Here is a 16,443-nt window from a genome sequence, read left to right as displayed (position 1 = left end):
TGCAACGGATGGATCCAGACTCAAGGGTCGCAGGCGAAGATAACCCATAGAAACATTTGGCCGACGGAAAGACAGCAGCGGCAGCCGCAATCAGTGAATGAAGCACAGTTGGATTTGAAGCAGCAGCCGCAAGTGGAATACGCAGCAGCCGCAAGTGGAATACGCAGCAGCAGCAGTAACCACGACGACGGAAGCACGCCACATGACGCCACGTGCCACGCGAGCAGCGCGCCGCGCAGCCTTGATCGACGATGACACGTCGCCTCGGGCTGGTGCCGGTCGATCCGCAACGCCGAGAAGAAACCGCAGCACGACTCGTGCACGAAAGAGACGTCGCACGGCACAGACGCGCCTTCGCATTGGCACTGGCGATGAAGATGATGAGACGGTCTTGGTCAGCAGTGATGTGGCCATAGCAGCCGCCGGTGACGGTGGCTCAGGTGATAGCAGCAGTGAAGAGGAAGCCGAAGACAACAACCGTGAGCACCGAAGAGGCAGCGGAAGACCCAGCACGCGGCAGCCAAGTCGTCGTTCGACGCGCGCGACTCGGTCGAACCAAAACGAAGACGCCGACGCAGGAACCGATGCGGCCGACGATCTGGAGGACATGAGTTGGTGGGAAGCACTGACGCCCAGCCAGCAACGTAGCATGATGCGCCGATTTATCATGGCACCACCGCCTGCAGCAGCTGCAGCAGCACCGCCGCGAGCTGTTGTACCGGTGGAGCAGCTGAGGAAAGCCAAGCGGAAGAAGCTGTTGATCAGCGACATCTACGGGAAACCGGACGAGTCGGTGGCAGTGTGGTTAGCGTCGGTCGTGAAGGAAGCTGAGAACCAAGCACATCTGGGGGGAGACGAGTGGACTGTCAGTGACCTCTACCATGGCGCCACTCCACACCTCAAAGGCAAGGCTGAGAAGTGGTTCATTACCTGGTCGCAAAATGTAGCTCCAGGGGACGAGACGTTCCCGAACTTGGTGAAGAAAATGAGGGGAAAGTATGGCGGCCGGGAGGATGCGTTCGAGATCGAACAGCGGCTAGGTCGACGCAAGCAGCAGCCGGGCGAGCGCCTGAGTGAGTTCGCCGATAGCCTGGTGGACATCGCGTTCGGGAAAAACGTAGCAGACGAGCTCATTAGAGAGGCGTTCTTGCGCGGCATGAACAATGAAGTGATGGCCACACAAATACGTACCTCGATACCAGCCACCCTAGAAGACGCAGTGCAAGCAGCCATCGAGACGTGCGGCGAGTACGGTGAAGGCCTCAGCGTCACCGACTGGAGGACGGTGCAGGAGTTCTACCGCCCCAAGCGAGGTTCCGCCACTGAAGAAGCAGGGTCTAAGAAGAAGGCGGCGAAATCGGAAGTGGCAAGCCAGTTTGATCGGAAGCAGCTAGGACTGGGATTCGGTACGGAAACGCAGCCGATGTACGACAACTCAGGGGAAGCTGTTAGCGGATTGGCTGAGACGGTCAAGAAAGATCCAGTGTCAGTAGCCGCCCTCCGCGCCCTGATGGTGATGGTTGGTGTCGGAAATAAGATGGCCGAACCCAGTGAACAGCAGGCGAAGGCAGCAGCAGGCAAGTCCAAGGCGAGGTCCTGGAGATCAAGGCAGAGAGGCCAGCAGGCGGCGCAGCCGCGGAAGAGCAGCCCGCAGCCGCAGGACGCAACTGGCAGCTACAGCCGGCCGGCGCAGGTGGCAGAGGGTATGGCAGCCGCTGGGCGCGGAACGGCCGAGGACGAGGCGGAGGACGCGGAGCTGGCTTAGAGAACTACGGGCCAGTCGACAATCGGCCGATTGCGCAGAGGAAAGCCGAGTCGTCATGCAGCTACTGCGGACGAGCAGGCCACTGGTGGCGAGAATGCGCTACGTGCCTAGCAGACGCCAGCGCCACGGAGGCACAACAAGCCCAAGCCGCCGGAACCAACAGCAGAACCCGAAGCAATCAGGATGCTGAAGCAGAGGAGAAGGCAGCCCCACTAGCAGCGCAGGGAAACGGCCAGCGGCAGTAGACGAGGGGACTCTATTGCCGGCAGAACAGGAACGCCCCATAGCGGAAGTGACGGATGGAGAGCGCACAGCTCACAGACGGAACCGCTGTAGGAAACACCAAGAGAGACGACGTACGATGCGCAGTGAAGCACCCAGAGCAGGACAAGAGACAGAGGTTCCGCGGAGTGTACCAATCTGGGGGAAGAGCGAGTCTGCGGCCAGTAGTCCAGTCTGGGGGAAGAGCAGCAGTGCGCGCGAAGACGAAGAGGCCAAGAGTGAAGATATGGCCGATGAGGAAACCAAGGAAGATGCAGCAGCGGTTTTGGCCGTGTTAGCAGACAGTGGAGGCGCTCCTGCGCTCGCGCAGACGCCGACAGCCGGAGGTAGTGCAGCTGTCGTGCAAAAGACGCCGCAGGGATTGATGGGGAAACGCCTGTTACTGAGCGGAGGCCGGACCACGGCCGCCAAGAGGCGACAGCGGAGAACGGAGCAAGAGTTAGCCGAGGCGAGACGCATACTGGCGGCAGAGATTCGTACAGAGTACACCGAACGTGCTAAAGTGCTGCGGAAGAAGGTTCCGAGAGTGATAGCCGAACTGCGCGAGGTGTCCGATCTGTTGCATCTGGAACACGACCGTCGAGACGCGCAGATAGCAGCAGCCGTTGTGCTGCGAGAGGAACGCAAGAGGCGGTTGAAGTCGACGACCGTAGTCGCAGCAGCTGACGACGAGCAAGTCAAGACTGGACCATCGACAGCAGTCGAAACTGTGCTAGAGGTGGCACAGCAGAAGACTCAGAAGCCAGCAACCATTACCGAGGAGGAGTGGCAGAGGATTGTGCAGCAGTAAGGCGCCCGAAACGCTCGAAGAAGCTGGCTCGCGGAGGCAGATGCGTGCAGCACGCCGCTGAGCCGAGAAAGAAGCCAAGTCGTACCGGGTGGCAAGATGCATAAGAAGACTGCAGCAACGCCGAGAACGGCAGAGGCGTCTGAACGTAGCAGAAGCAGCTGGTCGAGCAGCAAGTGAGCAGAATAGAAGACGCCGAGCCAAGAGCGGCTACCGCTATGAACAACAAGGCAATTACGGAGACGTAGAGTTGCGGACAGAAGCCGACGGCCAGACGATACGAGTTGGGAAGTTGCGCGCCACGAGCAGCGGCAGTCCTAGCTGTTTGCCCACCGCGCTTCTCGCTCTGACGAAGAGACACACGCAGGAAGTGAGGCTGGACACTTGTGCCCAGTATAGTGAGGCTGGTGATGGTTTACGCAAGTACGGGTATTGTGTGACGCGCAACGCGCCGGTGGACATTGTTGAGGGATTCGGCGGAGGCATCAACCGGGTACTTAGTGTATGGAGATTCACGGGCACGACGCGATACCAGCAGCGGATAGTCGTGGATGCATTGTTGGTTGAAGGCCAGGGCGACGAGTTCCTGATCGGTGAGAATTGGATGGTGGACAAACAGGTTAAGATGGATTTCGGCAGCCGTGAACTAAAGTACCGCGACGAAGCTGGACAGAAAGTGATCTTACCCTTCACCTGTTATGGAGTGAGTTCGCTGCCACAAGCGAATGGCACCAGACGAGCTGTGGTACGGCTGGCTAAGACCATGAAGTTAGCCACCAACACCCGCAGCATATTGCGAGTCGCAGTGGATGCAGAGGATGGCACCACTGGCGTGTTCTTGCCGAAGGCTGGAGGCAGAAGGCATTTAATGCTAGCGCCCACAGTCGACACGGTGCGCAACGGGAATGTTCGGATAGCAGTGCTCAACGTAGAAGGCCGCCGCGAAAAGCTGCCAGCGCGAGAAGCGTTAGGGACGTGGATTCCTGCTGATGTTGACATGCAGATCCTGTCTCTGAATGGCGAGTTGGAAAGGGGTCGAGTGGCCGAATGGGTCCAGACGCTACGTAAGGCAGACGTTAAACCCTTAAAGGACGAGGATAAGCCGGACATTGGTGAGATGGAAGCGGAAGACCGTGACCTAGTCATTGCATTGCTGAGGCAGTATGCCGACGTTGTCGAGAAGAAGGAAGGCTGTCCGCCGCTCTCCAAGACGGGAGTAGTGCATCATATCAACACGGGCGATGCAGCGCCAATTATGCTGCGCCGTAGACGACACGCCGTAGCCGAGCACGCTATTATCGACAAGGAAGTGGATGAGATGCTGAAAAACAGAGTCATTGAAGAAGGGTCAGGCGCTTGGGGTTTCCCAGTCGTCTTAGTGAAGAAGAAAGATGGCACCGTGCGCTTCTGCATTGATTATCGGGCATTAAATGCAGTCACAGTAAAAGATGTATATCCCTTGCCGCGTGTGGACGAGACCCTGGAGGCCTTGCATGGAACTCAACGGTTTACAAGCTTAGATCTACACGCCGGATATTGGCAGCTGGGCGTAGCAGAGGAGGATAAGCCGAAGACGGCCTTTACAACTCGCCGAGGGCTGTTTCAATTCGTGCTGATGCCATTTGGTCTTTGCAATGCGCCGAGTACCTTTCAGAGATTGATGAATTGCGTGTTGAGGGGCCTCATGTGGATTTGTTGTTTGGTTTACTTGGACGACGTGATCATCTATACCCGAGGCACTGTCGCGAGACATGTCGTGGAGCTTGCAGTGGTTCTGGAGAGACTTGCAGAAGTTGGTCTGAGATTGAAAGCAGATAAATGCACGTTTGCAGCAACAAGCATGGAGTACCCTGGGTCATGACTTGACACCCGAAGGTATCAAGCCGACAAGCCGCTTGATCAGAGCGATCACTGAGTTCCCAAAGCCAGAAGATGAAGCAGCCGTTCGCAGATTTGTAGCTTTATCGGGCTATTACAGGAGATTCATGCCAGAATTGGGCACGCGAATGGCTCCACTCACGACGCTGTTGCGGAAGAGCAGTGAATAGACATGGGGACAGCAGCAAGAAGAGGCCTTGGGCCAAGGCCTGGTTAAGTCAGAAGCCGGTGTTGATTTATCCTGATTATCAACTACCCTTCAAGGTGACAACGGATGCTTCGAAGACGGGGCTAGGCGCGGTGCTCTCGCAGGATCAAGGGAACGGAGACCAACCCGTCGCCTATGCCTCCAAAGTGAACAGTCCTCAGGTGGCGAAGTATAGCATATCGGAGTTGGAATGTTTGGCAGTAGTTTGGGCAGTGCGTTTGTTTAGACCGCACTTGTTCGGGCGCAAGTTCACTATCGTGACAGACCACTCTGTGCTGAAGTGGCTGATGACTGCAAAAGAGCCAGCTGGACGCTTACACCGCTGGGCTTTGACCCTGCAGGAGTATGATTTTGATACCTGTTATCGTCCGGGAAGGAAAACCATGTTGCTGACGCCCTATCCCGAGGGCCAGCAGCTGAAGACGGCGCCGCAGAAGCAAAGGGAAGGGACACCGATGAGGAGCTAGCTATTGGAGGTGCCGCAGATGCCGTTGAGGACGAGTCAAGGGCAGGTGGAACCGGAGAGCCCGTTGTGGCAGTCATTCGCCAAATTGCCGGCCAGGGCACAAGAGCGATGTTGTCGCAGGATGAAGCTAAAACGCTAATGACTCCGTCACAGCAGCCCAGCAGTGAAGCTGCTGAAGTCAAACTGACGATGGAAGAGATTGCCGATGAAGTTGCAAAATGGAGTTGTGGTAGCAGAAGTAGCATGTGCGCTGAGAATGCAGATGTAATTGACGCTGAGATTGAACCCGCAGCAGACGATATGGTTCGAATGGCAGTGATCCGACGTGTGGAAGCTGCAGAAATGGGCGTGGTGCAGTTCACTGATGAGGACATTAAACGGGAGCAGGCTAAGTCAGTGATGGTGCAGACATTGAAGGAGAAGGGCACCTACCGAGGACAGCAGGTGGTGACCGATGATGCCGGTCTAGTGAGTATTGTTACAGCCGAGGGAGAGCAGCATATCATCCTGCCCGCGGTATATTGGGCTTTAGCTTTCAAAGAAGCACATGGCAGTATTTGGGCTGGACATCTACGGATGCCGAAGACATATGAACGGCTGCGGAGGATGTATTGGTGGCCGCATATGCGTGAAGCTGTGTACAGCTGGGTAGCCGCTTGCCAGGACTGTGGTTCGCGCAAGGCGAAACCCCAAGCTGTGGTGCCGCTGTTGAGAAGTGTCAGAACGGGAGACGTTTGTGATCGATAGGCTATCGATGTTGCGGGTCCTTTGCCGGAGACGGAGAATGGTCATCGCTATGTGATTGCCGCTATTGAATACACGACGCGGTATGCAGTGGCAGAAGCAGTGAAGGAACACACAGCTAAGGCAGTTGCAAGATTTCTAATGCATCGGGTTGTGTTGGTTTTCGGACCCATGCGCGAGATTATGATGGACGGGGCCGCGGAGTTTTGCAGTCAAGCGACAGCTGAATTGCTAGAATTGATGCAGGCGAAGCAGTCCACACCAGTGCCGTATCGACCGAAGCTATTGGGGCTGGTTGAACGTTTTCACCGCACATGGAAGGATATCGTTAGCTTATACGTGGATGAGCAGCAAACAGATTGGGATGATTTCTTACCGTGCGCGTTATACGCGTACAATGGCGCGGAGCATGCCACTCATTGGTACCAACCGAACGAGCTGATGTTCGGGCGGAAGTTGCGATCGCCTTCTGAGTTGTTGAGGCGCAGTCATTTACGGCGGCCGTATCAGACGTTGGACGAATACCATGAAGTGTCAATGCAGGACCTACAGACAGCACGCGAGTTAGCAGCAGTAGCATTGCAGAAGGAGCAGGCACGTCAGGCGATGTACTATAACCAACGCAATGTGCGGCAACGCACCGTGTTTTCGACCGACCAGTTGGTGTGGGTCTACCGACCAGCACGCGGACCGGAGATCACGAAGTTTGGACACCGCTGGAGAGGTCCGGGACAGATTGTTGAAGCTGCAGGATATGACAACTACTTAGTGAGATGCTGGAGTCGGGAAAGGAACTTGTAACACATTGCTCGTTCTTATTACCTTCTTATTACCCCACGAATTTGTTGGAGCAGATGGCTCGTGACATCGCGTTGGATCTACATGAAGAAGCCGTAGCAGCAGCTGATATTGGTCCAGATGACGAAATTGATGGAGCAGACCAGATGGATGATCCACAAATAAATGGAAGTGATAGGACTGCGGATATTTCCGTGATGGAACACGACGACCGAGTGACTGGAGTGGGTATATCCTCCACAGTGGCTCCGAACGCAGTTGCCAATTTACCCGCAGCAGCACAGACGACAGCCGCCGAAGTGGCAGACGAACAGCAGCCCGCAACAGCAGCTGTCGCGCGTGACGCCGAAGAAGCAGACGAACAGCGGACAGGAGCAGCCGTAGCAGCAACAACCGAACGCTCTAAGTAATGCAGCAGGAGACGCCAAGAGACGTCGTGGACGCCCGCGAAAACACCTGATAGCAGCAGATGCATCTGCAGCAGCCGAGCGAGCACCGAAACGACGGCGTACGCGAACAACAGCAGCGCTTGGAGATGCCGTTGCCGGACGCACTCGTGCACGCATTCGAAGAGGTCCCTATCCAGTAACTTAAGATGACGATCAACTTCGACACAGAGGCAATAGCCCGATTCGAGCATTGGTAGCTGGCGTCAGCCTGGAAGGTGACAGTGCAGCCGCTCCCGATGCAACAGCAGCAGACGATGACGATGCACTTGCCGCAGCCCGCGTTGCTGAGCAGTCAGCCAGAGATGCAGGCACAGCCGAGCAGCCCAGTGATAGCCGAGCAGCAGGAGCAGCGGACCATGGAGTCTATGTTCAAGATGACGGAGCAGCAGAAGCAAGACGTCGACAAGGCGCTGAAGCTGGCAGAGCAGATATCGATCTAGAACGTGAGACACATGCTGACGAAGTTGAGGCAAGAAACGCAGCAGCTGACGAGGAAGAGAACTCACAGCAGCGGTCCAGCCGACGACGACAACCAGCGGCCGAGGTAGCAAAAGAAGAGCCGAGAGTATGCGTTTTTGTTGGACAAGGACGCCGAGGCGTCGACAGCCTCGTGTCTCCGAGACCAAGGCTACCACGCATCGGTCCCGACGAAGCCGTGGTGGAGCTCCGTAGAAGGAAGTATCGAGCACGCACAGGGCGTTACTCGATGGAGTTCCAGATTGTCCGTTTGGCTGATAGGTTTGACCCTAAAGCGGACACCATCTGGATTAATCAAAAAGATTACGAGCAGCTGTGGAAAGAAGGACGCATACGCACCGAGTTTGAAGATGATACAGCTGGCGAAAGTATATCCCAACCTGATTGTGAGCACTAATGCAGAGGTTGCAGTAGTCGAGTGCGTAGAACAGCAGTATCGCACGCGCTTTGAAGATGACGGTAACGCAACCCCAGATGAAGATGACGGCGTGCCCACAGACGAATCGGGGACGATTCGAGGCACGAGGGAAGAGAGTGAGCAAGGTGTAAGAACTGAAGCCCTTCCACCTTGCGTGGGGATGACGGGCAACCGAAGCAGCAGCAGAGACGGCGGATAAGTGGACAGCGGCGAGGACGCTCAAGTGGATGGCGGCGAGGACGATCCAGATGACGGACGCGCGGACGACAGTGAGACTGACACAGAAGATGAGGAGATGCAGCCATGCATTGGCATTACAGAGAGCAGCTGGCTCACCGAGGAGACGGCAGCTGGGGTGTGCCACGAACCGGCATTTCAAGGACGCAAGGATCGCACGTGAGCGGCTGTAGAGAGACAGAAGCAGGTGCAGAAGTAGATGTAGCAACAGAGTTAGATTCGCCCTGTGGAGCGTAAGCCGCAGCGGTGCGCGGTGTTGCCGGCATTGGTGACGCCGTAACTACTCTAATAAAGCTGAAGATGCGAAGCAAATATGTGTGTGTTGGCGAGATGTCCAAGTGTGGCGAATGGGAGTGTGCCTGAGTGGGTATCTGCAGCCCCACGAGAGGAACGAGACCGCGGTATCGGCAGCCCGTGTAAGCAGAAGCGTGCATGGCCAAGAGAGGTATCAGCAGGCCCGCGGTAGACTAGCCCGCCCGCCCCACGCCTGCAGGTGTCCTGAGGATCTCCCGGACTGCCCCAACTTCAGCCGGATGCACGGAGGGTCGACCAGCAGCTATGCGTGTTTCATATGCAGTGTGCGTGTGTAGTAGCAGCTGGAAGGCTAGTCCATCGAGCACTGTCTCGACGGCCGCGAGATAAGATCGACGCTGGCGACTGGAGTCTACGGGACAGATTGCCCCCGCTTACTGTGTGCTGCGTCATGGCAAGGAAAGCAGCTGTCACTCTGTTTCTGTCCACTGTTGGGTTGGCCACGGTCACCACCGCGACCCCTACCGTGTTTGCCGCGACCACCAAAATCCACGACCACGACCTCGTCAACGGCCGCGTCCTCCACCAGCAAAGAACGTTTTTTTCTTCATTTTCATTGTCCTTGGTGTTTTCTGCTTTACGACCTTGGCGATGGTCGAAAGACATCCCCAATGCCAGTTCAAGTTGTTCATAGTTGGGCGGATCGTCAGGATATTGAGGCTTGTGGCCGACAAAAAATGTTTGTACGACATGGTCGTACACTCGCAGCAGCGATCAGTATAGCACGTTTCACGTATTCATCCACGGGGCGCCCGACGGTAGCAATGATTTCCACCAGCCGCCGCATTTCACTCAAGACATCGGGTACGTTGCCGTTGGAGGTGAGCCGAGACGACTGAGCTTACGTTGCTCCTCAGCGTACTTCAAGTACGTCTTGCCCAAAATTATCTTTTTCAGGCGCTCCATGACTCGAAATGGCGTGGATTTTCTTCATTATGGTATTTGTCATCGCATCGTAGTTGATTTCCTTCGCATGGGACATCTCACTCGTCCACGTCGCGTGCCCCTCCTCCTCCTTGCTCTCGTCCGACTCGGGCAGACCCTCCTTGCAGTACTTCCACAGCTTCTGCCTCTCCAGCTTGAGTTTCGCTCGCTCGTACCAGACTTCATAGTCTTTGCCGTCAAACGGTGGGGTCGTCCTCTTTTCTTCACATGCTTCCTTGGGTGCCTTCTTCTGCTCCGTCAGGATGTCTTAGTTGTTGTACTTCCCTCGCGTGAGCTTTGGGTTCATAACCTGAAGCGAAGTGGCCGCGTGGGCGCAGGTCACGCAGACATGGAACAAACGACAACAATTAGCTGGGCGGCAAAAGCCACCCTGTTGGTCTTGGTCCAGCGTGTATTCTCAACTGAACCGTTCGTCTCTTAGATTATTCTCTTTCAAGCTTTTTGTCTTGCGTCTACTGCAAGTAGTATAGTGGGGATCCGTATAATATTCAACACAACACATTTTGCGTTGACGCTTCGTCGTGTACGAATTTGTTTTATTTTTGGAAGACAACATTCTCTCGTTGCTTTTAAACTACCAATCTTGACGCTTGACCGTAAGTACAGTGGGTCCCCCGTTTTCCATCCACTGACCTCTGATAAACTGTTATATCTCATACTCGTTAATTTGGAAGATGGCGGATATCGCCGTATACGCAATGGTTCGCGCTCTTCTTCAATACTTTCCTGGGGAGGGATGATACGCCGCTAACTTCGATTCAAATATGGGCGCGAAGCCGCTCCGACCTCATCTACCTCATTATTTTCCCCCTAAGACTCGCAATATGGAATCGCCCCTTGCGCTATTCCACTCTGTCGCTGGGCTGGCCAAAAGCGCGAGCTTTGTGCCAAAAAAGCAATGGAACTAACATGGAATCCTGCCAAGCTCGCCCAGTAGGTAACCGCTGAGCTCAAGACGCCCACCAACGTCGGTGTATGTACCGTTCGGGGTATTATTTTAAGTGCAAGCAGCACTTCAACGACGTACCTGAAGTCTCTACTTATTAATCACGTTGGTTTCAATCAACTACGTTTGCTTTGTTTGCGTAAATATTATGGGCAGAATTTTTCACTACCCGTATACCCTGACCGGAATTTTTTACCTGGACGATTTTTCCGGGTAAAAGTCCAAACATCTGGGTAACGGGGAATGCTTGCCATGAGCAAGTTGTACTAGCGAGTTCAATACACGTTTTGATGTATTAAGGTATACAATCCGCGCTACGTGTTAACGTATGTATTGCTGACTAGCATGACCACTCTTCCACGTTGCTATCGTCGTCGGAATCGGCATCGCCCTCCTGATAAGGGGAAAAGCCGTCCATATTCGCGTGATCCTCAATTTCCTTATGCACGTCTTCAGCAGTCCGCGCGTTTTCTGGGGGATCTTCGTCTTCAGAAGAGAGGTAACCTCCTCCACCGCGATAAGATTCAATAGAGCTGTCAGAATGTAGGTCTTCATCAGCATCGACCTCGTCTTCCAAATCAGGAGGGACTTAACAATGTCAAGTCGGGGGCAGTCGGTAGATTAATACAAGGAGGACGCGGCTTCTTTATGCGGAGACCGTGTGTGATACTGGCTTGACGCTGCGCATGCGCGGTGGATATCTTAGCAATTGTTGAAACATATTGTCGTAGTTTGGGGTGAGGTTTCTTGTTCATCTCCCTGTTGGACTTCTATATGGGATTGTGCGTGTCACTAGAGCGTTTGCAAGGCCGAACGCGTTCCACTCACTGATGAAACACTGCTCGATCCAGAATATTTTTGTTTGAGTAAGATGTGGGCCTACCTACGCTTTGGTTTTAGGGAACCAAATTTGTACAGATGGGTGGGACTAAACTCAAAATCGCACGCAGGATTCAGCTTTCTGCCAGTGTGAAACGTAGAATACTGAATAGTACACAGTGATTTATTGTTATAAACCGCCCTTCAGTGCAAGGGAGGGTGTTATACACGATATGCGTTCAGTTAAGACTGCGCTATTTTGATGGTGTTGTATTAGTTGTTGAACGCCATAGAGGAGGGCGTTTAATTCACAGGGCGTTCAAATACTTTACCGCATATTATTCGGTAGTCTACGCTAGTGCATCGTCATACATTCCCTCAGTCTGACATGCCTACAACACGAAGTACACCGGCGTGGATTGCTCGCGGGTTGGATCATCGAGCGCCATAGTACTGGCGCCGGACACAACGGACACACCTGATTACTCCAATGTTAATCGATCTACAAGCTTATCGCTTTCCGCCATAAAAAAACAACTCACACATTCTCCTAAATTTCACTCTCCGGCACAGCGAGGAGCTCTGTGGCTAGCCGATCGGTAGTTCGTTTCATCGCGTCGGTCTCGTCGGTCAGATGGCCATTAACAACCAGGCCTCGACGGAAACTGTGCTCAACCTGTATCCGCCAATCAGCACTCAGACCTATCTTGAGCGTAGCTGTACACTTAGTAGACGTGGAAGTACTGCTGCGATAGACAATGTTCTTGATGAGGACTATGACCAGCAGTACCTAACGCCTTTGCAATTCTTGGTCGTAGCGGACACTATAGTTTTTAGTGCTCAAGGAATGGAGGTTGGACGATAGTAGATGCCATTGCGCTGTCATTGGTAACTTTGAGGTTGCTCGCACGATCTGGAAGCACCAAAAACTCAAGTGGGACAGAAAGCTCATGCGATTCGTCTACAGCCTTGCGGCGAACGGTGCGCTTTGTCATGGACTGAATGCGAGTGCTCTTCCGAGTCATCATTAGCATGACAGGGTGGCTTGAGGTCGCCTGGGCTGACTACAAAGGTGAGCGGAATGGTGTGCTTGGGGAGGATGAGGAAAATTGGTGTGTGAGTTGTGCCGTGTTGGTAGTGCGGTCAGGCGATGCCATGCGACTGTGTCATGGGCAAGAATAGCTTTACAAAAATAGTTTTGCGGTAATGAACACAATATCCGTGTTGTACTGGATATCTGTATAACGTCCGCGTATTCCTCCAGTCATTAAAAACATCGCCACAACATGCCCAAAATTTGCCCGGGTAAAAGTTGCGGTCAGGGTGGTTGACGGGTAGTGAAAAAGCTTACCGTATTATGAACCCGAAGATTTGATATGGTCCGACCTAGCGAAAACGGGGGCCCACTGTATCGTTCAGGGCGCGGTTCCGTTTGCGTTGCAAGACTTTTGACATTTCCAACGAGTCTTGGAGAAAACCGTTAAATTGTTTAGCGCTGAATTCGCGTTTAAAGCGTTTGACTTCGAGCTAGCCAGACTAAGTAATGGGACCGAAATAGAAAGAAAAAAAGATACTCTACATTCGGAGAGCGATTGATGCTTCGAATCAGCAACCATTTATATGAGACGGACAGCTCAAAACATCGTGTGCTTAACGCGTAACAGTATAGGTCTCAAATGCTATGTTCTTTAGTCTACACGACAGTCCGACTTTCGAGTGAATGCGTCTGCTCGTTTACTATTCTCTTGTTAGGATCTTGAAAAACGCAGCAACCAAAGCTACATCATCTTACCTGAAGCTCGTGAAAGAAACTCAACGAACTTTCCGATCGTGTTCTGGCCAGCAGAGGAGGGTTTTATGTCAGCATATTTGGGTTATCAGAAGGCGATGCTGTGTTGAACGGGCATTTTTTCCTCCACCCCCGTATTTTGATGGTTGTCATCCATCCACTGACAGAATGGTATTTACCGGATTTACCGGCCGTACATAGCGCAAAGTCGACACCACCAAAATAAGTCGGAAGGAGAGGTCCACTTGGACACTGAATAGATTCACCGCTGAGAACGCTGCTTGATACCACGCTGGCGTTATTGAGAGCAGGCAAAATGATATCGAATGGTGAAACGGACGACAGACATTCCACTGTTTGGGAAATGGTGGGGTCTTCCGAAGTAGTCACCATGTATCCCGCGTCGTCCACGATCATGTATGTACGTAGCGCATCACCTTGACTGATTGTTGTAAAGCCGTCGTAGCGAATACCAGTCTTGTCGGCAGATACGATTGGTCTCATGAACGCATCTTGTCCGTGAATAGATAACCCGTCACCCCCAAGGGTGACACAGAGCTGTAACGGTGGGGCATCCAACAACGATGTCTGGAACGGGTGCAGACAAGCTTCCTCCATTGCATCTCTCGAAAGGTGCGAGTACAGAGCATGTGCCACGCAAATGGTGAGCGTGATAACTGCAGCGATGGTCGATTCGAGTGACAGCTGCATCTGGAAAAGTGGCTGTGGTCGGGCGCGCAGATTCAGGAATGTGTTGCTTTGATTTTAGGGTCGATCTATCTCGGACGGGTTTGGGGTGGTTTGAAACTACCGACTAACCTATGTTATCATCTTCTATATGTTCTCGCAATGGTGAGATAGCCCATGCTTCGTGCACCCTAAGTTATCCTCGAACTGTATGTTTCGGAGCTCATTTTACCATCCGATGGTTCGTATGTCGGCAGTACCGACGTCCAAAAGCTGCCAAGCGACGAAAGTCGTAAGCTAAAGCCTCGCGCTATTTCATTCTTCCCCGCGTCACACAAGATAAAGGTCTCAGACCATTTTGTTACCTACAATGATATCGAGAAGACTATCAACCACTTCTACCAGCGGTTCAATTGGACAAACGCTCAGTGAAGGATGTCTAGATAAAACTGTAGGCATTTTCAGCCCGGGCGATGACTTTGACGATATGTTCCGGGCCGTAGCCGAGCTTAACATCGATAATGTAGACTCCATTTGGTTCTTAAATCGTCAAATATCTAGTCTATGTTGGTGCACAAAATTGTATGAGATAACATATGTCAGTCAGTACTGCACATGTACAGTGCACCATTTCCCACCCTACTCGAAAGTTTTAAAAACCAAGGCGCAAATGACTAGTCCATGCAATTTCCATTGTAAGGCTACGTTTTCTGGCGATCTCAAGAAACGGCCAAATTTTTCATGACTTGCAAAAACACCCAGAGCACTTTTCATGCAATTTACAAACCCATCCTACAGCGTCTTGGAACTCCACTTTGTAATAATGGGCGCATGCTCCAATCGAACCCAAGGACGAAATAAAGCAGCAAAACACACACTTTTGACGCCTGTAAGCTATACCATGTCATTGAAAATGTGTTCATCAAGTTTGAGCGACGTGTTGGATACTTGATGAGCCCTGAGGTGGCCAACGTCCCCGTCTCCATGATTACATAGTGGAGTTCCAAGATGTTGTAGCACGGGTTTGCAACTTGCCTGATAGTGATAAGTACTCCGGATGTTTTTGCAAGTCATGAAATACGTGGCTCTTTCTTGAAATTGCCAGAAACGTAGCCTTAAATAAAAAAATTGTATAGACCAGTCATTTGCACCTTGGTTTGTAAAACTTGCAAGTAGGGTGATAAGTGGTGTTGTAAAAGTTACTGTGTGCCTAATACCATCTGCGCTATGTGATATATGTGGGAATAATGACTTCACTGATGCGATACAGTAGTAGAGTGTCAATTGGCATGACTGGCAGTAACCTTGATAAGGCTCCCCGAAATGTGGAGCATACGGTATGAATTCAAAGTAAGCTGGCTTTTTCTTAATCCTGGTCTTCCATTTGCGCGGTAGAAGGCTTTGTCATTCTGACAAACATACGACAAGGTTGCGGCGTTCAATGAAACGATTAGAGATTGTTCCTGGTTGAGCAATCCGTTCGTTGGATTGCATGACGCAGATGTACTTATAGTAGAACATGTGACACAGGGATACGATAACGTGCGCGATCGACTGAGCCTTGGGTGGAGGAGTTAGTCCGGTATCAACTCATTCATCGACCGCTTAGTCAGGGATCAATGATCCCAATAGGTATAATTTGATCTCGCCGCAGCCGGCACGGAAGCAACAGACGTGATCCCGGCGAGGCTTTGCTCTCGCTCTCTGCTCGAGCCATCTGGATGTCAATTTTGTTCGCGTGAAAAATGTCCTTCCATCCCGTTCAATTTAGCACGTGGCCTTGAGTGTATGCCTGGTGAAGCACCAGTGGTGATTTACTAGTGGTAACGATCCTTTCTGGCGACAACATGATTGTCTTGACCGCTTGACCAATGAACTCCCCCTGGGACAGGACCGTACATGTAACGAGTCGGAATGCTGAGCGGCTTTGTCATAAGTATCGGTTTCATGCCCAATTCCTCAGCCGCAGCTCATCATGGTCGTCACGCACAAGTGATTTCATCTTACCAATCGAGGCATTCACCCAGGGTCACGCATCATAGTGCCACTTGCGTACTCCTACCCAATTTCACAGTTCGCAGAACTGTGTATTATGTACTGATTTTCTGACCAACTACACGGGTTGCCTGTCACGCTTGTCACGCTACCGGTATTTTTCTACACAACTGACACACTAACTTTCATGGGGGACTTAGTCCCAACCGGTATCGGTATCGACACCGGTACCCACACACCACTGCCACACCAATTTGATTGTACACAACTGACACACCACCGATTGACACACGCCCCGGGTGTCACATCGGTGACGGTACTGACATTCACATTCATTCACATCGAAAGGCCACAGGGGACATCGACCAACTCCTCGACCCCCCGCCTTCCCTCGCCTCGCCTCAGCACTCGATGGGCGGGCTCATGAACACAGAAACTCCA

At 52.7% G+C, this 16,443-nt stretch overlaps 1 protein-coding gene across 2 annotated transcripts in view; it reads right to left on the bottom strand.

Moving 5' to 3' along the window:
- The window catches only part of IUM83_19489, a gene marked incomplete at both ends in the record, with an annotated part of 36,251 nt that extends 26,244 nt beyond the window's left edge, over window positions 1–10,007 (bottom strand). Inside the window, one exon of one of the 2 annotated variants that reach the window (XM_067944541.1) lies at window positions 9,684–10,007. In XM_067944541.1, the coding sequence (XP_067797784.1) occupies window positions 9,684–10,007 (324 nt within the window). Of the gene's footprint in view, window positions 1–9,674 lie in introns of those variants that run through there. The other variant, XM_067944540.1, reaches the window with a different exon arrangement.
- Window positions 10,008–16,443: the final 6,436 nt, after the last annotated feature.

Source organism: Phytophthora cinnamomi (genome assembly GCF_018691715.1).
Source record: "Phytophthora cinnamomi strain GKB4 chromosome Unknown Contig13, whole genome shotgun sequence".
Classification (NCBI taxonomy): Eukaryota; Oomycota; class Peronosporomycetes; order Peronosporales; family Peronosporaceae; genus Phytophthora; species Phytophthora cinnamomi.
Note: the sequence above shows the minus strand (reverse complement) of the source record. Positions and strands in the feature narration are given on the sequence as shown.